The sequence below is a fragment of the Sturnus vulgaris genome, chromosome 17, assembly GCF_052056855.1.
Source record: "Sturnus vulgaris isolate bStuVul1 chromosome 17, bStuVul1.hap1, whole genome shotgun sequence".
NCBI lineage: Eukaryota > Metazoa > Chordata > Aves > Passeriformes > Sturnidae > Sturnus > Sturnus vulgaris.
The window spans coordinates 11,429,513-11,455,635 of record NC_142259.1 but is presented as its reverse complement, the minus strand read 5'-3'; the positions used below and the strand labels follow the sequence as shown (position 1 = coordinate 11,455,635).

General features: G+C 42.6%; 1 protein-coding gene across 13 annotated transcripts in view; it reads left to right on the top strand.

Moving 5' to 3' along the window:
• The window catches only part of PTPRT (protein tyrosine phosphatase receptor type T), a 432,144-nt gene that overhangs the window by 273,799 nt on the left and 132,222 nt on the right, over nucleotides 1-26,123 (top strand). For all 13 annotated transcript variants that reach the window (XM_088175102.1, XM_088175100.1, XM_088175101.1 and 10 more), the window contains exons 8-9: nucleotides 8,989-9,285; nucleotides 10,560-10,669. In XM_088175102.1, coding sequence (XP_088031228.1) covers nucleotides 8,989-9,285; nucleotides 10,560-10,669 — 407 coding nt within the window. The remainder of the gene's footprint in view (nucleotides 1-8,988; nucleotides 9,286-10,559; nucleotides 10,670-26,123) is intronic.

The window sequence follows — 26,123 nt, the reverse complement described above, 5'->3', positions numbered from 1 at the left end:
TACATTCAGCTGCTTTCATCTCGGAGGATAAAAGTAATTGAACAATAATCCCAAAGAGAGTCAAATACACAAATCAATAAACTGCTCTCACAGGAGAATTTATTTTAATGAGCACACTGGTGCCTCGCACTTCCCCAGGCTGTGAGGTTTCCATTAGGTGGTCTTGTTCTCTTTAGTACAGAGAGTGTGCCCTGTTTGGGAACAGAAACAATGAATGAGGCAGATCCACTCACTCAGTATCACCAGGCAAGATCAGCTTTCTGTCTCCTTTGGGTGACATCCTAAATCTTAGTTGAGTATTGAAAGTTTGGCACTGTCTTTTTATTTTTGTGTTCTTTTGGGGAGTATAATGAAAGCCAAGGGCTAGTGCTTCCATTAGACATGGTGAGAATGGAGGCTGGTGTTAGACAAGATCCCTCTGTCAAGTGTTCTCCTACCTGGTCTGTGATGTATGGAGGAATTTTCCATCCTTTGTTTTCTTCTTCTCTGCAGTGCTTTCCAGTGATTTTTAAAAATCTATTATGATTTATTCATCTGAACTTTATATATGCTTTCTTTAAGAAATCCCAGGATGGGTCAGGCTGGAAGGGACCATGGAGGGTCACTGGTGGCACCTCCCTGCTCAGGCAGGGCCATCACAGAGCACAGAGCACAGGGCTGTGTCCAGGTGGCTCTGGAATATCCCCAGGGAGGAGACTCCAGCCCCTCTCTGGGCTCTGCCCAGAGCAGAAGTTCTGCTCCTGTGCAGGGGGAATTGCTGAGCTCAGCCCCTGCCTGGGGCTCTGGGGCCATGGCTGGGCCTGGAGCAGAGCCTGGGGCTGCTCTGAGCCTCCTGCACACAGGGACACACAGGGACAGACAGACAGACAGGGACAGACAGAGAGGGATAGACAGAGACACCCATGGACACCCAGGGCTGAGGCTCCTCTCAGCTGGGGCTCCTCTCCAGGCTGAGCCTCCCCAGCTCCCTCAGCCTTTCCTGATGCTCCAGCCCTTGCTCAGCTCCAGGAGCTCCTGTCCCTGCTGTGCTGAGGGTCCCGGGCTGGGCACAGCACCCAGAGCTGCCTCCAGGGCAGGATCACCTCCCTTGATGTGCTTTTGACACCTCAAGAGGTTCAGGACAATTTGGCTCTTCAGTAGTGCTCTCAAAGCCGCTGTGTCATCAATTTTAGAAGCCCCTTCTGCCAGATCCAACAAGTAGAACTGGGAATATTTTAATTTTTTAAAATGTTTCTTGTTGAAGAACATGATTCTGAAAGAACGTGGATAATTTCTCCTGCAGGTTGCACAGACATTAAAAGAACCCACAGTTACAAATGAGAGAAAACATGTCTTCAAGAAGAATGCTTTTTCTGCTGCTCAGAATAATTGAACAGCCTCATGCTTGTGTAGAGGAAGCCTCTCTTTTACTCTTTTATTTTGATTACCTTATTTATTTTTATAGAGATAATTTATGTTTTGTCAGGATCTAGCTTCTGTGTTATTCTGAGTCTGCTCCACTTGTCCATTTGAGGATAGCAGCAAAGCACACAGAGGAAGAGATAATAAAAATAAATGCATATATGTGATAGTAAAACAAACAGTTAAAATAAATATTTTATTGATGCATAATGAAATAAATTTGTAAAATCAGATTTTTTACTTCTGTTTTGCAAAAACCAAGTGGTTTACCTGCTTTCTAATCTCACTTTCATTAGCATATTTAATTATGCTATTATATTTAATCATCAAAATGCTCCGTAATGTACATTTTGTTCCCAGCCATGGAATGCCACTGCTATGTGTATCCATGATAGATGTTTTTAATAAAATCAGTAATTACCCTTTATTGTTCTTTTAAATGTTATTTTTTAAGTATGTTAGGGCACAACAGGTTTGGGGTATAAAAGAAAGCAAGCTCTCATTTTGCCATTTCATAATATAATGAAAAAAATTTCCTTTAAATAGATGCTAATAAACCTTTTTTAAAAAGCAGTGCTTAATTATCTTGAAGTTGTTTACAAGTGGAGCTTTGGCAGCTCAGCTCTGGGGCAGGTTGGGAAGGCTGTGCTGGCAGATCAGGTGCTGCTCTCCACAGCCTCTGCTTTCCCTGTGCCCTTGGCCAGCACCTGGATTTGGTCTGAGAGTGTGACAGGCACATTTTGTAATAGATGAAGGGGTCCAGATACATCTGGGATCTTTTTAAGGGCATTGGGGTTGTTTTAAACTTGTTTTGTTTGGTTCTGTTTAACAAAGTAGAAGTCTGAGATTAGATGATGTTCTATGGGATTTGTAATGTATCAAATATTTTCCTTTTTTATATGTATTTTTAAATCTTGAGTGCCTTTCAGTGCAGAATTCTAAGTAAAATTTGCAACCAAAACAAAACCAGATCAATTTAAAAAATGAAGAAGATTTGCAGTTTACTGAATTGAAATGATTGTGTTAGTTGTGGAGAGAGCTCGGTTAGGCTTACCTAACCACACACTCCATTATGTAGCTTATTTCCTATTTCCTTTATAATAGTGTGGCAGCATTCCTCCTTCTTTATTGCTCAGAGAATGCCCTAAAATAGCCTGGTTTAGTTTATCAGCTGTAATGACACCTATTTCTTTGTGCACGGTTTGGGCTGTAGTGATTGAAGGCCTCACAAACAGGTTGTTTGTTCTCTGGTGATTTTATTGTGTCAGTCTCACTCCTTTCTTCTCTTTTCTCTGTTGCAAGTCTTTCAGAACAGCCCTTTCTGTATAATTGCTTACTTTCAGCTCTGTCTGCACTGCCTTTGGACCAGTGATGATACCTGAAATGGTGGAAAAGAAAGCAAAAATTAGATCCAAATATTAGGGAGATGTTCTTTTCCTCAGAGAAGGGCAAAGCAAAAACACTTTAACATCGCTGCAAGACTGGTGAACTCTTTAATCAATGTTTTCATCTGTCGTGTCTGAAAAGGTATTTATGCCACATTTTGGCTCGGAGGCATTGCAGTGTGATGGGCAGCAGCTGTGAGGGCTGTGAGGCTCAGCAGAGGAGCTGTCACAGAAGGACACGTGGCACTTCAGGGATGGACAGAGTTGTCCATCACTCAGAGATGTCTGTGGCCGGGACAGGGCTGTGGAAGGTGTGGTGGGACAATTCCTCTGGCAGGATTTCTTTGAGGAGATGAGCAGCACACACTGTGGAGGGGCTGGGTTTACCCTGAACCACCACACACCCGTGAATTTTGCATTTAAGGAAAACCTCTGGATTATTTTTGCTGTTTGTTTCCTAGACTTGTTACATCCTGTGGAAATTAGGGGAGGAAGATGAGGAATAGGGAATAAAAGGGAGAGAGAGAAGACTTCAACTTTTATCTAACACCCTGAATAAAATCATTGTTGGACATATTTCTGTTGGCTTTCCATCCACAGGCCAAGAACACTATCTTTGAAAAACAGAAAAGAAACCTCTAAACTGCTGGTTCCAGGCCAGGTTGGTTGGGGCTGGCAGCACCATGCTCCAGAGGAAGGTTCCCCTGCTCATGGCAGGGGGGTTGGAATGAGATTATCCTCAAGGTCCCTGCCAACCCAAGCCTTTCAGAGATTCTGGGATTATAAATTTTGTTGCTGTTGGTTGAAAAATGGCCACTGTTTCAATTTATTGTGGGAGTGAAATACTCTGTGCATTTCTCCACCACTCTGTGATGCTGCCAAATTTATATTTTGTAAATAAAAACTGATTTAAATTTTTCCTGAGAGAGAATTTTTACAGAGAGAGGCTGTACCGTGCTGGTAGCTGGGGGAACACAGGTTTTGGTGCACCCAACTTTCTCCTGATCTCCTCCCAGTCTGCCTAGAGGAAGGGCTTGGGGCTTTTTTGGGATGCCCAGATTCTGGATGGCCTGTGCTGGTTGGAGTGACTGACTGATGACCTCAGTGTGGGTGTGCAGAGGGGAAGACAGAATTCATAATTACACCTGTTTTCTCTCTCTTTCTGAAAGATCAGTTCAGGATTCACACAAAGGCTGCTGCTCATGCCACGCTCCTTTTTCTTCCCTTTGTGCATTCTCAGTCTCTGTAACCTGCTGCTGGGAAACAGAATTTAATCAGTGCACTGCTAATAAACTCTGCCTCCTGCGCTCCACAGGGTCAGGGGACACGGGCACAGGGCCCCAGATGAGGAGGGACATCTCCACTGGCTGTCATGTCTTTACTGACAGCAGCAATTTCTTGCAATTAGGCTCCTGCAGCAGGTACTTAACCCGGGGGCAGCAGCTGATTGTGTGTGTTTAACTTCACTCCTCCACTTGAGCTCTGTGTTCAAACCCCAGTGTCTCCCCACGGCTTCCATTCCTCTCTGTTCTTCCCCTGATGGAGGGTTACAGAGCTGTGACAATTGTTATTGATAATCTAAACCAACCTTTTCTTTTCTGCACCTCACCTTGAGCAAGAGGATGGCAGAGAACAAAATGAGCTCCGTGACACTCAAGAAGGAATGAGCAAAACTGGCCTTAAAAGTCAGCTTTTCTGTGCAATTCTGATGGCAGAAAAAGCAGTCTCTGGACATTGTTTGCTCAACAATGTCTTTTTACCTGGACTGAGAACACTGATTCCACTGAAGGACCCCTGGAGAGTTTGTTTCATTCAGGCCACTTAGAATCATCAAATTATTTAGGTTGGAAAGCCCTTAAAGATCAAGTCCAAGTGTTGACCCAGCACTGCCAAGCCCCCTATTAAACCACATCCCCAAGTGCTCTACACCTACATGTGTTTTAAATCCCTCCAAGGATTGTGACTCCAGAAGTTCCCTGGGCAGCCTGTTCCAACACCTGATCATCCTCCTGTGAAGAATTTTTCCTCATATCCAATCTGAACATCCTCTGGCACAAGTGAGGCTGTTCCCTCTCCTGTCCCTGTTCCCAGAGCCTGATCCCCCGGCTGTCCCCTCCTGTCAGGGAGTTGTGCAGAGCCACAAGGTCCCCCCTGAGCCTCCTTTTCTCCAGGCTGAGCCCCTTCCCAGCTCCCCCAGCCACTCCTCATAGGACTTGAGCTCCAGACTTGCACATCCCAAGGATTCCAGAAAGGTTCCTGCCTGCTGAGTGTTTGCTGCAGCCCACCAGAGTAATGAAAGGTAGCAAAGCATCAGTGGGTGATGAGGTATTAAAAACCACTATTCAGTCCTTGACTTTGATGTGAACGTTCAAAATGTAATTAATGGTTCAACCAGGCTGAAATAAGAATCCAGCATTTGCACAGTGAAATCCCAGAGACTGCAATTTTCCTTGCGTGGGTTCAAGACTCGTTTCAGTAGATCTGAGGAAGCTGTTTCATTGTTTAAGCTTCTTAAGAATTTGCTTTGTTTTTTGTTTTTTTTTTTCCCCCAAGGTCTCAGGACGCAGAAAATTTTACTTAAGGGTACACAGTTTACACCAGTATCTGATTTCTTAAGTATTCAAATTAGTTCTATCTTGCTTTGTTAAGTATCTTTTTATAGTTGAAGCTGAGATACATATTAGCAGCTTTTATTCCACTAACCAAGTGCAAAGTTACTACTTTTCAGATATTTTCTTGCATTATTTAGAAGTTATCCAAGAATACAGAAATGGAGAAGTTTGTCCAGTTTCAAATAGCAGCACTACCAGAGAACTGTACATGAATTATAAATTTACCTTATCTTTTGGAAGAAAACATTATGAAAAAGGTGATGTTAGACAGGTCCTAGGATTGGTGCTACAAATCTTCTGAGACTGAATACTCCCAGAGCTAACAGGCAGAAGGAATTATACAGAGAGGACAGTAGGACCAGTGCCCTTTAAAAACAACCATACGAAATCTCATCCTGGAAAAGGAGGTTTCAATGGCTTCTGCTGTGGAGGAAATCAGTGTGGCAACTAGAAAACATTTTCAAAATTATATAGTCTCAGTATTCAAAAAAAGAAGATTGAAACCAAGGGAAGAAAACTAGAGAGAATATAAAGCTTTCTGAGGCCAGCTTCTATTTGTTAATTTAATTCCAGTTTGGTTTCTTCCTCTCTGAACATAAAATTTAAGTAGTTTTTGCTTACTTATTCTCTCTCTGCTTAAAAATCTAGATGGCCAGCAGATGTCAATCTCTACACTTGCAGCCAGGGACACCTCAGGACATGGGTATTTGAGGCTTGGTTTAGGACTGTCAGCCTGAGAACAGGTGGTTGTTTGTTAAAATGTGGTGTAGTGGGGTTGTGCCCTATGGGTTTTACCTTCTTGCTTTGTACCCAAACTCACCTGTGGTTCCCAGGCTGCTCACTGGGTGCAGAGACTGTTTCAGACTCTGTGTGTGGTGGAGCCAACAGCACTGACTGCAAAGCTTTGAGCAGAATTGGAAGCTGGTTGTGAGAAGCTTCTAGCACTTGGAGTTATGGGTAGGAAAGGAAAGTGCAAATGTGGGCAGGATGAGAAAGGAAACTAAAAACTGCAGGAAATCTTCCCTAACCCAGCTTTGGGCAGATGACTTGGTGAGGTGATGATCAGGTTGTTACTCACGGGTACAGTCAGCACATCTGACATCCATTAAGCAGACACCCTCTGGTTGCTGATTCACACCATAACATGACTGTTTTAAAGCCAATAATTGTAATTAAAAAATAAAATAAAGGCAGTATAACATTAGCATGGTGGTGAATTGCCATTTTCAGCTGTCTTACTGCATTTCTATGAAATGTTTTTGCCTTGTCTCAGCCACGTTCTGAGTTGGGCTCTGCAGTTGAGTGCTTGGTGTTATCCAGAATTCAGTAGGGCAAATATCTACATTTACTTTTTCTTTTTTTTTCCTTTGGATGCATCTTGGAATGAGGCTTGGGGTTACCTTTACTCTTTCAGAAGCTGAATATTTTCAGAGAACCATTCTTTTGTTTACCTAATTTATCTGTACAATTCATCTGCAGAAACATAAATTTCAGAGATTTATGGAAAACTAATGCTTAGCATCTCATGCTAAGTATATATGTGTATATTAATGCATAAAAATTACCTGATTTCTAAATTAATCTCTTTGTTTGTTTGTTTGACACACAGAGTTAAAGACTCACTTTTAAGAGTTGTTTTCTGCATGTTGAGGGAATGACACGATTTATAGGAAAACCTAAACCATTAGCTAGCTTTAGACCCCTGGTCTTTTCATATCCATCCCATTTCCAAAGTGTCTACACATGTGTATATCTATAAAAAGATGCAGAATACTTTCCCATTGCCAGTCCTTAGGGGATTTTTAGCAGTAATACAGAATATTCAGGTTGTTAAAATGTATTTTCTGCTTATGCATGAGTAGATTGGAGGCAGGGTGGCTGGTGCGTGCTCTACTTTAAAGAATTACTAGAAGGATTTTTTCCCACTTTAATTATCTCTCAAAGAAGTGTGACTGGTATTCAGGAGTCCTTCCAACTTTTTTGTTCCCATGAAAACATTTTTTTCATAGGCTGAAGTGGTGAGAGACTATGAGAAGTGGGAAGAACCCTGAATTGTGCTAGAAATTAAGAAACTTTACATGAAATTATGTATTTTCTGATTACCTTGTTCAAATATATATTGAGCAAAAGAGCAAATACAACTTGAAAAAATGTCAGATAAACAAACTCTGACATCAGTAGAATTTTTATGGTCTGACTTATCTCAAACACTGATTTTACTCAGTCATCCTTCATTCTTTATATCTACATGTCTAGTGGCACATGCATTTATATTTTATATAAAGGGCAGAGTGTAGTCAGAGCATTTGAGTTAGGCTGTTAAAAATAAATTAAGGAACAGCAGGTGAAAATGATTCCTCCACATGAATATTCAAAGTGTATCTCAGCCAGATACTGTAGAAAGAATAATAAAGAGCAAAGAAACTTTGATGGGACCAAGGCGTGGAGATGATCTGAAATTAAAGTTTTATTGGCACCAGGTTGAGATGACTCAGAAAACTTACTCAGGAGTGGCAGGATGTGCCTGCACACCCAACTGCCAGAACATGCAGCAGTTTAACACATGAGGGGACACTGGGATGTTGGACATGCAGCAGCTGATCCTTTAGACTTGATTCTTTCACTCTGGGGCTTCAGTGTGAGCAGAATGCGTTTGGGGGTGGCAGGAGGGTGTAGGGGCCGTGGAGCTGAGTTCAAAGCTGAGAGACTTGAATTCATTCCTTCCCCAGGGACCATTTCCTGTGTGTTTGCATCTCTTAGGACTGGATTCACCAAGGTCATTAAGCACAGACAAGTAGACCATCAGCTAGTATAATTTTTTAATTTTTTTCTTTGTAAGAATGAGGAAAGCCCACTTTCCCCACCCCTTACCTGATGGAATCCTGTTGCCTCTGTTGGATTCAGTGAGGTTTCACAGGAATCAGGAGCATGACCACTGTTCAGGGCCTTGTGACAGGAAATTTCCAAGCCAAACTCAGGTGTCACTACTGAGCTAAAGCAACACGGACTTCCTTGGGGAAAGGAAGACCTTTTATTGAGAACATGATTCCTCTTTTATAGGGTTTTCAGATGAACTTAGACAAGACAGTAGCTCATTGGATAGTTGGATAAATGCCTCTGGGACCATACTTCAGAGCAGGTCCCACAGTCAGCACCAGGTGCAAATCTCTGTTATTAATTCCATTCTATTTTGACAAAACTATCGACCTGGGAAAGACTCCCTACCAGAGCTGAACACGTTATGAGCTTGGGAACGAATCTGTGAGAGAACCAGGAGAAACCCCAGCCTGGGAATGATTTCCCTGGCTGTAATTTTCCCAGATCTCCAACAGTGTGTCCACGCTCAGGAGCCAGAGTGCAGTTGTGGACCCGGTGTGCATTTCCCTATCCCTTTATACATTGTACAGACCCCAGAACTGCGCAGCGTTGAGACACTCCACACCCAGAAGGAAGCGCGTTCACGGATGGCTGCCTTGTTTCAATATCAAATTGTGTTGGTGTTTGTCCTCCTGGTCCCCAGCAAATACCAAATTGTGTTGGTGTTTGTCCTCCTGGTCCCCAGCAAATATCAAATTGTGTTTGTGTTTCAGACCCCGTGCACGGGCCGCAGAACGTGGAGGTGGTTGACATCCGCTCGCGGCAGCTGACGCTGCAGTGGGAGCCCTTCGGCTACGCCGTCACGCGCTGCCACAGCTACAACCTCACCGTGCACTACCAGTACGTCTTCAACCAGCAGAAATTCGAGGCAGAGGAGCTCATCCAAACTTCTTCCCACTACACCCTGCGCGGGCTCCGGCCCTTCATGACCATCAGGCTGAGGTTGGCTCTTTCCAACCCCGAGGGCAAAATGGAAAGCGAGGAGCTGGTGGTGCAGACTGAGGAGGATGGTGAGTTGTGGTGGGGTTGGTTGGTTGGGTTTTGAGGGAATACTCATCTTTCATTGTAAATAACAGCATAACCCTCTGTCTCACAAGACTGGTGCAGCTTCTCTGGACAGTGTATCTGTTTGGAGTGTGCAATTTGTAGGTTTTAATGATTTCCATTTCACAGCCATGTTCTTGAAGGGACAAAGGTCCCTAAAATTCTTGGGCGTGACAGACACCAGTCTGAGCAGCTGTTCAAGAGCTGTAGGTTTAATTCTTTGTGTTCTGAACCACCCAGCAGCTTCCTTTATTTTATGGGCAAACGCAGTCCTGGTATTTATTGATTTTTCTTGTGCCTTCACACAAAAGAAGGCATCCCAAAAAAAAGTATATTTCCTCCTTTCCAGAGTGTAGCTTTTCTTAATAGTGATTTTCTGGACATTACATTTTATAGAGATCTCAGAAGCAAAATTAATTATGTATATAAAAGAACGGCTGTGGATATAAAAAAATCAGTTTTCTAGAGGAATTGGTGGGAAGCTTCAAAGCATTGTTATCCCACCTGAGCTATTTCAGACCAATGACTAAATTCCTCTGCCTGGACTGTAGAAGTTGCTGTCCTCAGTTTCTCTTAGCTGAAAATGGCTCTTCCAGCCCCATATATCACATGGGGAGACACAAAAGGATGGCAGATATTTCAGAAAAATGAGCAGGGTTTTTATCAGACAGGCTTGGGAGTGCATTTAGTTGGTTATCTCCCATGACATTAATATTTTGTGGAGTGGGTGGATTTTTGAGCTGGCCTCATAGTTGTAATGAAATATAAATCCTGCATTGTTACTTTACTAAGCAAATTAATCTCTCCTATTGATAAAGGTGTGCAGCCCTGGGGCATCTCCATGCCAAGGTGCAGTCTGGCTATTTAGTGGAGAGTTCTGTTGTTATGTGGGTGGAGAAGGACAAATTAAATTCCCTGCTGCTGCTCTGCTGTACTGGAATAAACTCATACTGAAATTAACGTCATATTTTCATGGATTCTGATTTTATTTGTCACTTAGTGGTTACATTAGGGTGTTGTTATTTGAACCAAAAGTTGAAAAATAAGCCTTTCACATCGATAGTAGCTTGGTAATGGTAGTGCCTTGAGGGATTTTAATTTTTAATTTTATTTATTTATTTTTAACACTCGGCTTCCTGTCGGATGGCCTTTTGAGTGTCTCATGTGTGTGCAGCTGGAGCTGGTGACGCTTTTAACACAGTTTTTTGGGTTTTTGTTTGTTTTTTTTTTTCCCCTGCAGTTCCTGGACCAGTTCCCTTGGAATCTATCCAAGGAGGACCTTTTGAAGAGAAGATCTACATTCAGTGGAAACCTCCAAATGAGACAAATGGCATCATTACACTCTATGAGGTGAGAAGAACAGATTGTTGTCAAGGAATAGGTGCCACAGGGCCCTTTTCATGTGTGTTTAAGCCAATCCTGAGCTCTGAGAGATCTCGGCAGGTGCTAAAAGAAACCTGATTAAAATAGATAAGAATCTTCAAGATAGTCTGTTGCTACCTCTGAAAAAATTTCACTGTTCAAAAAAGAGAAAGATTTCTTTCCAATATTTGTGTTGAATTAAGAGCCACATATTTCCCCTTGTCTCAGGTGCTCTGTTTCCTTCTGCAGTAGTTCCAAGGTCTGTTTTCTTACTTTTTTCTTTCTTCTTGACATAAAACACTGCTAGGTTTTATACTTGCACAGTGTAACTGATTCCTCTTTGCCTTCCACCATTCACGGCACTTCCTGGCAATATCAGCAGAATGGAATGGTCAACTCTTACCTCTTTTTGAAGGTTTCAGTGATAATATTTATTTGTCCATCCCAACAATTCCTTTGATGACAAACAAAGTGTAGAGCAGGTTATGGGATGAGCACTGACCATCCTGTGCTGGATGAGAAATAAACAATTAAATGTGATTCTAGAGTGTATCAGAGGTGCTGGGTCTTCTGAAGGGAAGGAAGTGTTAGTGTTGTCATGTGCTCCTGGTGAAATTCTCCATAATGTCATGTATTCCTAAATATGTGTGTGGAACAGGAATGTAAGAGGAGGGAGTCTTTAGGGGATCATGTGATATGAAATACAGTCCTAAAAGAGAAGGTAAAGGCACTTGGATTAAATAGCAGGAAGTGGTGCACCAGTACTGGCTGAGCATGTGTCAGTTTATGGGTTCAGTATTTACCTCTGTAAGATTAGAGAAAGTAAAAATAATTTTTTTTGTAATGGTGGCATAAAACTGTGCCTTGTGCAGCATTTTGTGGCACATAGGGGCAAGAACCAATATTTCAGTCTCTCTTTTATGCTTTTTGTACAAACTCACTTTGGAAAAGCACAGGTGCAAGAAGCATCTCTGGCACCGCCAGAAGAGGTTCTGCCTCTTTCCTCTTCCCATCCAGCCTCTCCATTTGGGACAGGATGTCCTGTGACATGTCACTCCCAGATGTCTTCACTAGCACTGGCTCTCTCTGTCACAGTCAAATGGGAAAAATGAAGCAGGTTTAACATCACTGAGATCTTACACTCCAGCATGAGCAACGGATGAAACTTTCGCCTGTACCTTCACTTTTAGGTCATCATTTGGCACACAAAGGCCAGGCTGAGTTTGATACAGCAACACTAAACAGATGAACAGAATTTCCTCTTGCTAATTTAGTGTCATTTCAGCAGGGCTGAAATCCTTGACAAAGTCTGGAGTCATTGTTGGTCACTGTTGATACACTTAGGGAAATGCGTGCAGGGTGCAAATCATCTGTCAGTGCTAAAATAGAAGCAACCCTCATCATTCCATGGTCTTTGAGAGTGTCTTTGTAAGGAATTGGGCAATAAAGCTGGGTGTCTTTTAAAGGAATTAATCTGAATAGAATCAGTTACAAGTTTATTTTTTTCTGGCAACACAGGTGACCTATAACAGAACATATTTTAAATGACCCAAGTCAAATGATGCAAATGATGCAAAAATAACTCCTTTTAATTTTTAAAGAAGCAGTTTCTTACTAAAATATTGCCTTGGGCTCAGCGTGTTGAAAGGACTTCAACAATCTGAGTATCTTTTCTGGCTGAGCAGCTGCATGAGACACTTTAATGCCTGCAGGGTTGTGATGCATCATGACAGTGCCTTTGCCCCTGAAGTCATATCATTGCTGGAGTCTCAGCGGAGGCAAACAAATTTTTCTTTTCTGATAATGACTCTCTGCATATTTGGCAGCTGAAGACAAAGGGAAGTCAAGGTGAATTCAAACTCTTCCTCCTTTTCCTATACCTCCCCATCTCCAAGAGGATGAACATCTGAGTGCTAGAAACACTGTGAGAACCAGAGTGCCTGGAGGTTATCACAATGAAAATGTTCTCCTTTCCTGTCCCTTCTTCCGTGTGAAAATTCCTACACAACCTTTCCACTATCCAAACAAGCCTGAGACAAGTCCATCAGCTGGAGATAAAAATACAGGAGAGCAGTTGCACAACCTGGGCAGATGGCCAGGGCACTCTCAGGAACTCTTTTTGGAACAAGGAGATCCCTGCAGATGGAACCCACACAATTCCTGTACACTGTTACTGGTGTCACTGGGAACTCTGCTCTGTCCTGGGAGATTCAATGATCTTCCAGTGAATGTGCAGCTCTCTGGAAGGTCTGCAATTGTGTTGCTGTTATTAGGGAGAAACAAACAAAAAGGCCTCTGAGCATTTATTAAAGAAAAATTCCCTGCAAAGTATTTATTAATATTATCACTTTATGAACTTGAGTTAGTGGTGTCAGGTCCTGCTTTACACCTGGAGGTAGCTAGCTAAATTCACACATAGCAATTGTGCCACTGAGAGTCTCTCAAACCCCTCTGGGCACAAACCCTCCTAATAAAAACAAATAAAGCCCCACCTTCTCTTAAGTTCCCTCCTCACTATCACCATCACAATCTGATTCCTTGTATCTGGATATTGTATTTTCCCTCTAATTCTGTTAAAAAAAAGTTATAAGCTTCTAAAATGCTTCAAAATAATCATGCTGTCTATTCTATTTACATCCACTTGCTTCCCTTTGGGACTGATTTTCTTCTCAGGTCCCTAATCATTCTTGCAGCTCCCTGCCAGATGTCCCTATAACCCAAATTGCTGTTGCAGTTTTCATATCCACTGCTTGGGTGCCAACTGGGCTGGGATTCAGCAGCACAACCTTCAGCAAGTCTTTTGGCAGCCAGAAGCACTAATTTCATAATGACTGAATACTTCTAAAGAGCCTAAACAGAATGGAAGGACCTTAATGAACCTTTTTGACTTTTGCAAGTCTCTTCTGATGGATATTTTTTCTTCAAAATGCTATTGTTGCCTTTTAACAAAGCAAGAACATTGCATTTAAAAGTGGTTTAAACCCCTTTGTGTTCACTTGCAGAACTAATTGTTTCACTGGGTACAGAAACAGCTGAGTTTTTAAACAGAAGGATCTTTCAGATTTCTTGTAATTGCAGTTCTAGATCCTTCTCTAATTGCAGTCTCTTTCTGGGGAGTAGAAACCTCTTGTTCAAGACCACTTGGAAAGTTCCAGGAATTACAAATCAGTTAATCAGTGCTGGAAAGATTAGGATATGAGCTGGTTCCTTGGTTTGGGTGAAATGCCCCGTGCAGATGGTTCTGCATGTGACACTCATGGAAGAGGCACTATTACACGGGTTTTGTTCTTATTGTCTCTGGGAGCAGCCTGTGAGTGGCACGATTCAATAATACCTCACTAATCCTGCCCCACAATCAGTCTCCTGGCAGGCTGAAAGCACCACGACTTGTTGAAATTTTTATTTTACATTTTTTTAAATCAGTCCTGAAAAGCTGTTCTTCTTTAAAATCCCTGATAATCAAATGCTGCTCGTTGTCCTCACACCATGTGGGAGTTCAGCTTCAAAGCCTTTGTGTACAAAGACATGCAACAAAGATTTATTCCTTTTAATTTATTTTTCCTAAGTGTGTGTAAAGTCAAACTACCATCAAACAGACTTACACTGTCATTGGGCTGCAAGGGCAAGCAATCTAATTTAAGGTCATGGACCAGCTTTGGCACTAAAATTCTTCTGCTTTTAGATGACACGAGGTTGTCTTAGATGTATGTTTTGAACAAAATTGCATCTAGAAAATTCAAGTAAACAAAACTTATTAATATCTTCATTTTGCTGTTCCTTTGGGCAGCTGAGAGCATTTGGGTGAACTCTGTAAGTGGTGCTGGCTTTTGCATTTGTAAATACATTTTTGTGTGTATTACATTTCTCAGAATTGTCAGTTTTTAGAATATATCACCCTTAAACAGGAAGAAAGAAAGAGAAACACACTTATCATTGCTGTCTGAAGTACTTGTCACATCCCTTGAGGGAAGGAATATCATATCCTAACAGCATTTAAAGGGTGGATCCCAAATATTCAGCTGCTTGGCTGCAAAAATGGCTCCCAAACTACTGAAGTCCTTTCAGTGAGCCATGCCTAAGGGCAGTGTTGAAACAGCAAACTGGCTTTTTAAACATCTGTAAGGTGCAGTCCTGTAATCACTTACATCCTCATCTTTAGGATTGTTAAATCCCTGGTGGTTTTGGAGAAAAAATAAGGATGCATTTGCAGCTTCTAACTAGCTAGTTTTGTCAGTCACTGTTTCTGAAACACTGTAAATCTCTATTTTGATGCCAGGAATAATAATACAAGGGACTTTCATACACAATTTCAGCTCTTTAATGGCATGCTCGGAGCCTAGTACATCTAATCTCAACGGATTTGAGTTTAAATTGCACTTCAGAGGCTACAGATCCTCTTAGTTACCATGTAAAATTGCAGTCTGCCCTTCTTCATCTCTCCAGTTGCCAATATGCCATTCCTTCTCCATCACCTCACTCCATCACTTTTGCTCTGCAGGAAAGGTTGTTACATGCAAACTGCCTTTTTAGAGTGTCTTGCATGAGGTCAATATTTGTGGGATGCATTGCCTGTATTTATAAAAGGGTGGAAACAAATTTCTTCCACCCCTGACCCCTGAAAGTGCATGCTTATTATAACAAAAAGCAGGATTATCTGGTGTGATAGCTATGCAGGGATATGCATCCATTTCTATTCATAACCCTTTTCTAAGCTATTCAGGAAACCTGATTTTTTTTAAGGTAAAATCTTTCCTGCTAAAAGGCGTTGCAAAAAAAGGTTTCCCCGGAAAAAGCTGCAAAGGTTGGGAACTCAGCTTGGCTTAGTCATTTGTTTATTTAAAGGGTTTGGGTGGTTTTTTTGGTTGTGAAGGGTGAAAAATGGCTCCCACGAGAAGGAAAGCAACAACCACAAAATCTTGCAACCGATTTATATAAAGCTCTACCGTAGAAATAGTGGAAAGATGACAATTCTGGGAAATTGCCTTCAGTGAAAAGTGGCTTTGAATGTTGCCATGAAAATCAATCATGTTACAGCCTCTCGATTGCATTCCATGGATGCAGGAGGCTCCTGGGATGGAGCTTGCTGGGGCTGCGTTTAGCTGAACATTAGCAGAACATCCTGGAGACTGTCAAGGGTTCAGAACTGCAGGCAGTGATCAATTAAAGATGGGGCATTGGCTCCTGGCTTTATCACTCATTTGCAGGGACATTGTTGGGAATTATTCCCTGTTCATCTGCAGCACTAATGCTGTTTGTCTCTGAAAATGGATTTATAAAATGTAGTCTATTGTTTGTCCAGAGTCCATGAAAGTTGATTACATCAAGAATAAGGGGTTTACTGGATCTGTGCTATATTGAATTAGACTTCTTTAATAATCTAAACTAGCAATAGAAGTGTGGGGCCATATATCATCTGTTCAAGTTTGAAGCTCTGAGCTCTGTCAGCCCTGTCAGAGTCTGTGTCACCCTCTGAGTGGCGTGTAAGGAAAGCTGTTCACATCTGCCCAGCTGTGCTGGTTTTGCACATCTGACGTTTAGTAAAGAGGGAGGAAGCCACCCACAAAAACAGTTTTTCTGAGAGGAGCTGCTAAGAGCTTCCTCAGTGTCTGACAAAAACCAATGAGTGATTAGTTTTGAGAACTGACAGCCTGTTAAACCACTGAGAAAGCTGAACACGCCTCTGTGAACACACACGTTAAAAATGAACAAGCCCAGGAAAAGCTCTCTGGCTTTCCAGCCTTTGGAAAAAGAAGTTCTTCCCCCTCCTGGCCTGGTGGCTGGGCAGGGGAGGGGAGGCCACAAGTGGGCCCAGGCTGGGCTGGGCCATGGCTGCTAACATCTTACAACGTTAAATCCTTTCCCACTGCCAGCCCCAGCCAAGGCTGGGCTGGGCCATGGCTGCTAACATCTTACAACATGAAACCCTGCCACATGTTACCAGCATTAAACCCTGCCACATATTACCAGCATTAAACCCTGCCACATCTTACAACATTAAACCCTGCCACATGTTACCAGCATTAAACCCTGCCACATGTTACCAACATTAAACCCTGCCCTGCTGCCAGCCTGGGCCAAGCCAGGGTTCCCCAGGCCCCAGGAGCAGCTCCAGGCCCGGCCAGGCCTCCTCCTCTGGGCCCCAGCGGCTGCCAGGCAGGGGAAGGGGAAGCCATCAGGCCCACAGATGGAATTTAATGCATCAAAAGCCAAAACCACAACTGTGCACTGCCCTTCTGGCCAAGCCCTTTAAAGATCCTAGCCTTGTCCACCAACAAAACAGCTCGGCCACTACCCAGCATGGACCACATGGCCCTCTGCAGAGATATTAACTCTTTCACTGCACAAATGAGACCTGCAAATCATAAATCCTCTCTCAAGTGAGAGAAAAGGACAGAGTGAAGACATGCAGAAACAACATGAAGACGCCAAAGTCAGTAAAGTAGAAGTCAGGTCCCAGACAGGAGGGATTGAGGAGAGGCCTCACTCTTGGGCTGAAATCCTCTTGTACAGCTATAGAGAAGATATAATTGATACATCAGACTCTGTTTCCCTGTAACTCATTGAAAAGCATGGGAGGATGAAGTGTTCAAACTACAGACATGAGCAAAGGCATCCATGCTGAACAAGCAGATGTTGAAGTAGCTGTGATCCCATAAGAAGCTTGAACAGAGAGAGATGAGAGTGATGAAGATCTTTTGCCATGGGGAAGAAGATCTCTGTTCCCAGAGATGATCTCAGAAATGAATGAAGAGAACCTTTACTTCTGAACAGTTCATCCTTAAAAATGTACCCCATTAGCCAAAGACTGAGCCCTCAAAAACAGTTGTGGGGAAAGCTGTAAGGGGAGGGACTTTTACAGTGATCAAATTTCCATAAAGCCACAAAAAAACTGTTTTCTTGTAGAGAAGTCTCTGTAGCATAACAAAAGAGACTCCTCTCCCTAAGTGAACTAAAGAAAGACTCTTCTAGAAGTAATAAACTGACTAAATTCTTTCTGTACGTTGTCAATAGGAAAGAGGGTGTGGGGAAGAGGAGAAGTGTTCTGAAAGTTTTATTCTAATTCTTATTATTCTTTTAGTTCTGTTATTAAGTTTTTCTTGTACCCTTTAAGCCTACTTTGCCTTTCTCCTAATCCTACCTCACAAGAAAAATAAATAAATAATTCTAGTAAGTACACTAACAATTTAGCAAACACTAAACTCACCACATAAATTAGTACATGAACCAAAAAATCTCAAATTAGCGAACCAAAACCACTACACCAGCTCAATTAGATCTGGAGTTTATGGCTCTTAGCACAGAAGGGCCCTGGAACAGGGCTGGCTGAAGAGAAATTGTTTATTTTATGCTTGCTGATGAGTATTTACTGAGCACTTGGTGAACAGGTTGGTTAAACACTGCCACTATTCTGGGCTCCACTTTAAATAAAGATTCAGGCCAGAATATGGGAAATGAACGGTGCTGATTGCACTGATTTATTATCATTTCTTGGCAACTGAGAAGGATGATAAATCTGAGCATTGCTTGCTCTCTTTGTAGCTTGGGATGCTGTGTTAGTCACAGGTGCTGTGGCTCTGTTCCTAGAACAAGGCAGGGCTCAGTCAGACAGGTTTCCTGTGAAACTTGGGCATCACAAAGTCACAAGAAATATCTTTCCTCCCACTCCACAACCAGTGACATCCCACAAAGAGCTCGTCCCCTCCACCCCCATGCTGTTTAATCACTTTTAATAAATTAATAGGGTTTATAAGCTCCCCTGTCAGCTGACTGACAGGGAAGACTGACAGGACTGACTGTGCCCCGAATATGAGTATGTGCCTGAGTGACCCTCCCTGCCACACCCACGGTGTTCAGTTAAGGTGTCTTCTCTGATCCTGCAAGGAAAGCACAATTTGCCAGTGTGCAATAACACAGAGGGCAACAGAGGCAGCTGTTTTGGTGGAACAGGATGGTTTTCCTTCCCCATCACATTTGGAAACATCAGGTGCCACGGCAGGACTGGAGTTAGGTGGAGCTGTGTTATTTAAGGTGCTGTAGGGAGCTGACAGGCTGGGCTCTGTCTGCCTGGCACATCCCAGGGTGATGGGACTCAGCTGCTCCTGCCTCTCCTGCTAAGGACAGCAGCAGCAGGGAGGATGCTCCACATGCAGGCTGGGGGTTTATTCCCTGTTGGAAAGAGCCTTAGGATTTTAGCTTTTCTATTTTCCATATATTTGTAACTCTGCAATTCTTTAGTGTATAACTCTAAACTCCATACAGGGTGTTAGCCACTGCTTTCTGATTTTGGTCACACACAACAATTCCTCTCCAGGCTGGGAATCAAGGACACCTCACTGCCTCAGGCCCCAAGAAATGTAAATAAAAGTGAATTGGGGAGGAGCAAACTTGGGGTGAATGACTTCATTACCTGAAGCTCTAATTGGAAGATTAACCCCCAATATGCAAATGGACCAAATTTATTAAAGTGTGAAAACCTGTGACCCATTGTCCATTTTTTGGGTGCAGCCCCTGGGGGCTTCATCTGCCCTTCAATAAATATAACTGCTTTTTATTCCCTTAATTTTGTTTGACCTCTGATTTTAGGTAGTCCTGACAAAGCATCTGTTTGTTATTGGTCCTGTTCCTCTCCACCTTGCCCCAGTTACTTTAACACAGCCTTAAACTTAAGGAATGTTTAAATGGTTTCCTAATTAGGGATGCTTTACTGAATAAGCACCTCAAAGAGCTTTTGAACAAACTTCTTCAAATTATATAGGATTCTTAATTGTGTGTTGCTCACTTGCTGTTACTTGCAAGATGTGCTTAACTAGAGAGCATTTGTTAATGATGCTTTTTAAAACCCTATGGTTTCCAGAAACATCTTTGGGAGAAAATAAGAGGGTTTTTGTGAAAAACTCAGATGTCAGGGATTTTCAAATGTATGACAACCTCCAGGTAAGTAGCATACTTGTGTTATAAATAGAATGAATCAACTGTTAAAAAAAAAAAAAGTTTGATCAAGCTTTTCAGAAATTAAAGCATAATGTGGTCCCTTGAGCACAACAATTTCTTTGATTACCTTTTTATTGTTCTTTTGAAGCCAATAGACATGCAGTGATATAAATCTCATGCAAATGAGAAGATACTTGGTTACAACAACACTTTTTTTTTTAAGGAACTGAATATTTTAGTGTGCACATTGCACTTTTTCTAAGCCAATCTAAATGATAAGAACTGAAAAAAACCTCCAACTTATTCTTTCTTGTAATGAAATTCAATTTTAAAACATCCTTTTGTAGATACATCAGCATCTTGTCTTTCTGCCTTGCAATGCTTTTTACTCCAGAAAAAAAAATATAATTTCAGTCTATTCTTCTTTCTTCTCTATATTGCTCATTCAGGAGAACAGCTGATCCTTAATCCCATTTCCTCCATCTCATCTTTTCATGTGGCATGTACCTGTGCAGTTAAGAGTACTACAAAGCTCTTTAACAGCTCCATTTCCACATCTTGCAGTATTTTGTTTACCAAAATGTAGCAGTTAGCTAAGTTGAAAGTAAACTGCAGATGCATGTTTGCACTTCCTTCCTAGATTGTTGGGATTTTTTAAGTCTGTTTCATCTTCAGTGTTGTTTAATTTAGAAAATACATACGACTGAATAATTCAGGTGTGGTGGTGGCTTCATCCTGTTAATGGATGCCACTGAGGAACTTTGTAAAGGAGGAGAAGCCAGTCAAGGTGATCTTTGCATCACCTTCAGCAGTATGTATGTGTGGATGCATTGCTCCTTTGGGGAAATTCACCTTGTTGCTGTCCTTTGTGTTTGTGTCTTAGAGCCAGTCTTTATGATCCTGCCATCCAGTGGGCAGGATGGGTTTGGGTTTTCTGTGCCCTGCTCATTTACCAATTTCTGTCACTTTGAGTCCCCTGCCTCCTTTCTCCTTCCCCTTTTCCCCTTCCCTGTTGGTTACTACTTATCCCTGTCCCTGCTGTCCCTGCTGTCCAGGTGGTATTGCTGGCAGTGGGGGTGAGATGGCTGTCAGGAGAATGAAGGCTTTAGCACAAGGAGAACAACTTTTCCTTTTGTTCTCAATTCACCTGCTTTGGTCTGAATTTGGGAAAAGTGACTTAGGATGGGGCTTGGAGCAATCTGGCATAGAGGAAGGTGGCAGGGGGTTGAACTGGGCTGATCTTTAAGGTCCCTTCCAATCCAAACCATTCTGTGAGGTATTCTTGACTTGGAGAATAAGTGGAAATGTATAGCTTAAGATTCAAGTGACTGAAACTACACCATGTCACAATTGTCAGCTACAGTAAGAGCTGAGACTGATACTTGATCTATAAATGTGGCCAAAGCATTTTTTACACACGTGGGCCTTGCTGCTGCTTTCTGCTGTGCAGCAGATCCAGCAGCTGTGTGTGATGCTGTCCACACCCCACTCTGTGGTTTGAGGCATTCCCTACACCCAGTGTATCATGGCAAACCACAATGAGGGGTTTTGGGCAGAGCTTTCAGCGTCAAGGAATAACTGAGGAACAAGTGTGGAGATTGAATAACCGCCTCAATGCTGCAGTCCTATCAAAGCAATTTCTATAGTTGTCATTTTCTGCTATTAAGCTGAACAATGAGGCTCTCCAATAAAATCATATGAAATAACAGCTCATTAAAAGCTCTCCTTAATATATAGCACGCTAATTAATGTCAGTGGGGTGCAAGCTTGAATGGCAGAATAGACTATAATGTTTAGAAAGTAGGTAAAATAAAAGAAGATATTTTATCGTTAATGACCTTTTTAGTAAACCTAATGAAATCCTTAACGGCCTGAATACATTACTGAGGCACTCCCAATTGCTTTGCTACCTAGTCCATTCTTCCTCCTTTTCTCACTTGGCTTTGTTTCATAAAAAAAACAAAAAGCCATAATGTCCCAAGGAAATATGAACATGAAGAAAGAGTCTGTGCAAAAGGAGACTGGAAGAGATTTCTCAGCCCTGCTGTCCCTGCTCCTGGTCAAGACTGGGTGCAGGACCATGTTCTGTCCTGCCTTGGCTGTGCTGCCAGTGTTTGTATTCGGGTTTAATTGCCCCATGTTTATGTGGCTCTCAGTAAATAGGCCAGGGAGCAAATGGGCCTCTTTTATTCCTGAGGTCTCCCTAGGTTAAGTTCCATATTCATTCCTAATGAATAGCTGCGCTCTGGCTTTTTATACTCCTACCAGCCATGCTGTGCTTGTGCTGTGACTCAATTAAAGGACTTTATTCTGCAGGGCTTTTAGTCTTTCACATGTTGCCAGCCTTAAATATGACTTGCAAATGTTGATTAACTCTGCCTTAACCTTATCCCAAAAGAAGTAGCACGAGAATGGAGAAACGAAAGGCATTTGCTTCTTGCCTTTCCCTGGATGAAATTAAGTGGGCTAGGGAAGGATGTAAGTGCAGTAATTACATGGCTTAAAGTGAGTTTTAAGATGGAAAATGTGCCCATTCATCTGATCATAATATACATTCTTCACTTCTTTACTTTTCCACCACTGGAGAAGGATCAGGACCATTCACTAACCTGTTCACCAACTCTTCCCTGTCATTGGAAGATAACATCCTTCAAAGTGCTCCCTTTGTGCCATACTTGGTGCAATTAACTTTAGTCTCCTAGCCCAAAATGTCTGAAACTCTCTGATAAGATTGAACCTAAGTCCATCCCAGCTGCAATCTGAAGTCACCTGCAGTAATAATTGTTCTTAAGGGGCACAGGCAGCTGGGGAGTCTCAGAGGAGAAGAACCCTGGCTTGCTGTGTAATCGTTTCAATCAGCTTCATGGAACCATGAAATGGATTGTGCCCCTGACATTCCTACACTCCAGAGCACACAACACTGCTGGGCAAGCTAATTCCTTGTTTGGCTTCAAGCACAAACAGAGGTTCTGGTTTCCCCTGCCAAACCAAGGAGGAAGGGAGCACAAATCACCTTGAAATCAGAATTTGAGAGCGTAGCAGTGTCAGCCTGCCCTGTTTTGTTTTCCCAGTCATCCAGTGAGAAGTGTGGTGCTTTAGGAGAAAGATACCCAGCTTGGGCAAAGATGTACCCCCTTGGCTGTGTACAAGGGGGCTTGGATGAATGACAAGGCCAGCAGGGGTGAGGACCAGGTGGTGATGAGAGCTCCAGGAGCTGCAGTCTGACAGGAAGGAGAACCCAGCCCGTGTCTTGTAAATGTGGTGTCTGCTTGGATGGAACTCCTCTCTCCTCTCTTCTGGACCTGGAAGAAAGAAGATGCTTTGAAGACAGTGTCCTGAGGCAATGAAGGATATTCTTTTTCAGAAATCTTCAAGGAAGGTCTGGTCACGTCTTGACAGAATTTAATTCCCATTTCAGGAATATTTTGGTCTTTTAACATTAGTGAAACTTCATTCAAAACAAATCCAAAATCAGTTCACCAGTGAAAATTCTAGGAACCCTTTCTTACAACTGAGTCTCATTCCTGGAAGATTGAACATGTCTGACAGTTTTTGTATTTTGTGTTGAAATGTTCCCAGTTCAGGGTCACTCTGAATTTCAGGTCTGAAACCCTTCTGCTGATGGAAATGATTCATTAAGCCCTGAGCTTTCATGGGCCAATTCTAAGGTTCACAGGAAGGAATCAAGAAAACAAGGCTATTGCTGACGTCCTTAAAATGTTTCCACGAGGCCCATATCCTGGAGAGAGAACACAAGCTGAAAAATATATAATAATAAAATAAAGCAAAACAACTTCCCCCTGCTGAAACAGCAAAAGGTGCTTCTATCCAGATTTATGTTGTCTTTTAGAATGAGTGATTTTCCCTAAGGCACACACCTTGGTGCTTTTCAAGGGTCAGGAATGTGGTTCCCCAAACTGCAGGGCAAGCTCAAGGTTTTCCTGCTCCATGAGCCCCTGCCCAGGACAGGTCCCATGTGAGGGTGGTGGTCCAGCTCTTCCCGTGGCTGCAGTCCTGGCAGCAGAGTGATGGGGAGTGGTGGAATTAATTTTTTTATTTTATTTTGCACAGAACACAAGAGCTTTGTGGCTGCCCAGTCATTATTAGTTTGTCTACTGGAGAAGAGAAACCCAAACACAAATCATGCATACAGAACTCCTGTATGTTACTGTCTAGAATATTGTTTCCTTTTAGTGCTTGATAAGTTCCTTTTTCCACTGAGCTGAAAGGTTTTTCTGAGCTATTTAACTTTGTGACAGTGTTGAACTTGCACTAAATTTACAGAGGAAAAAATGCATATACAGCATTATTAACTTGCCATTTTCTTATTTAGGCCACAGACAAATTAGAAATTATTCAGGTTATCCAGACAAAAGTTACATTCTCACCAATCCAGCATCCTTATTGTGGGTGAGCTTTGTGAACTCATCCATACTGCTGCTGAGCAATCACTGCTGCTTGGTGGATGCAACTCAGTCTTTTCCCTCACACTCCAATCTTTGTCTCTCATTATATTTTATAAAAACTGTCTTGTAATGCTCCTCATTTCAGAAACATTCTTTCTTCTTTCCAAACCTGTCTCTACAGCAGAGAACAGGTTTCCAGCTAGATAAACCCATGGCTTCAGCTTTCAGAGGAGTTGCCAGCATGGGACAAGTCTGTGCTGGGGTGGCACTGAGGTGGCAGCAGCCTTGGCTTGGGCAGGAGTAATGAGACACAGCCCTGGGCTATGAATTGCATGACTGGGGAAGGAGGGGAGTTTGTTCTGCTTTGCCTGAGGCCAAGGTCTGCCATGCTGTCAGCTGAGTTTCTTAGACTCTTCTTTTCCTCTGTCATGGTAATAAGTACCAAGAAAGCTGCTTTTGAAAGACTTTTGAGGAAATCCCTTGTTGCCTGCTTCTAGTTTGTGTAATCCCAGCATCGGCAGCAGAGGGACATCTATTTCTGGCTGCTTTGCTGACAGGTTGAAATAAAGACTGCACTTTGTGGGACTTTGGAACAGCCTTTCTGGACTATTAGAGGTTCCCTGCAGCTACAGTGGTTTGCTAGGAGTTGTCAAGGGAACGATGACAATCGATGAGCTGCAGTTCTGCCTGCTGCATGGAGATCTTGGTGTTTTCCTGTACCCTGAGCTCCTCAGTGGTGTGAGAGAAAAACTATGGCAGTGTATCTGACATTTCTAATAGGGAAACATGGTAGCAGTGGCTCTGTTTTTCCCTAGCAAATCTGATGAAGAGGAGTGAAGCATTCATGTCCAGGAAGAATGAAGCAGTTTACCCACTGCTTTTTCACGTCATCACATAATTGTTTTAGCAGCTTCTCTCCTCATGGACTCCATGCACATCGCAGTGACCAAGTTATTTGCTGGGATTTAACACAGTGCTGTCTAAACAGAGTATCTGTGAACATAATCTTTAATCATGTGCTGGGGGCACACACTGCTCGTGGAAGTCTTGCCTGTGATTAATCAATTAAGCATGAACCTAGAAGAGTTTTGGAAGACAATTTGAAGCCTGCCGAGGCTGAACGTGCATCTGTTATGTTTGCAGTTCCACACTGGTCTGAAATTAGATAAGCACAGAAAGAAAATAACTCTCCAGTTGTTGCTGTGCACAGTCGTGGGTCTTTCAGGAGTGATAGTACCTGCTTTTTGGAGAAAGCCACCTTTTTATACCAATAGTAACATTTATTGTACAGACATGGACAGCAGTGATTTGACACTCCTGCCAGGGTAAGAGATTGTGGTTTGAGTTTGCTGATCTGTGTATGACCGTGCTGAGCAGGCTGAGTCCTGGGTGAGATTGGCAGGATTGCCATCTGGTCAGGAGATCTCAGAGTCCTCAGCAGTCTATCACAGGTCTTCTCTGACCTTATGAGCTGTGTCAGTGTAGATGAGAAAGCCGACAGCAGCTCTTAGGGAGTGAAGTGTTCCTGCTGGATGACACTGATCCCTTTAGGATCCCTGCTTGCTCTGAGTCTCCCCAGGAAAATGCAGCCCCTGAGCACCCAGGTGCTGGCATCATCTGCAGTGCATGTTTCCTGTCCTCTCCCCAAGGGAACAGAGGGAAATCAAATAACAGCCAAAGCAATGGACAGCTCTGAATTACTTTTCATGCTCCATAGTAACTGTTGGAAGAGGTGGCATTTCAGGAGATAGAGATGCATTTTATTTTTCATTTACTTGCCTTCAGAAGATCTGATGGCTCCTACTGATGATGTTTCTGAGAATTCATAATGATAAAGGATAACTAATAATTTATGGGAGGACCACTTTTCTCTGCATCCTGTTCTCACCTAAAGGGATGCAGGATTTGGGCAGAACACTCTGTGGCATGGCTTGTACAGCTTTTACCAATGTGGCAGTCTCTAAATTTACTGTTTACAAATATTTCTGCATATAAATTAGTGATTATAAATATTGCCTGCAGCTGAAAACAATCTGGTACAACCCATTCAGCCTTGTCTGCCCCTCAGAGAGCCATTGTTTTTCTGAGGAAGGTAACAGATGAGG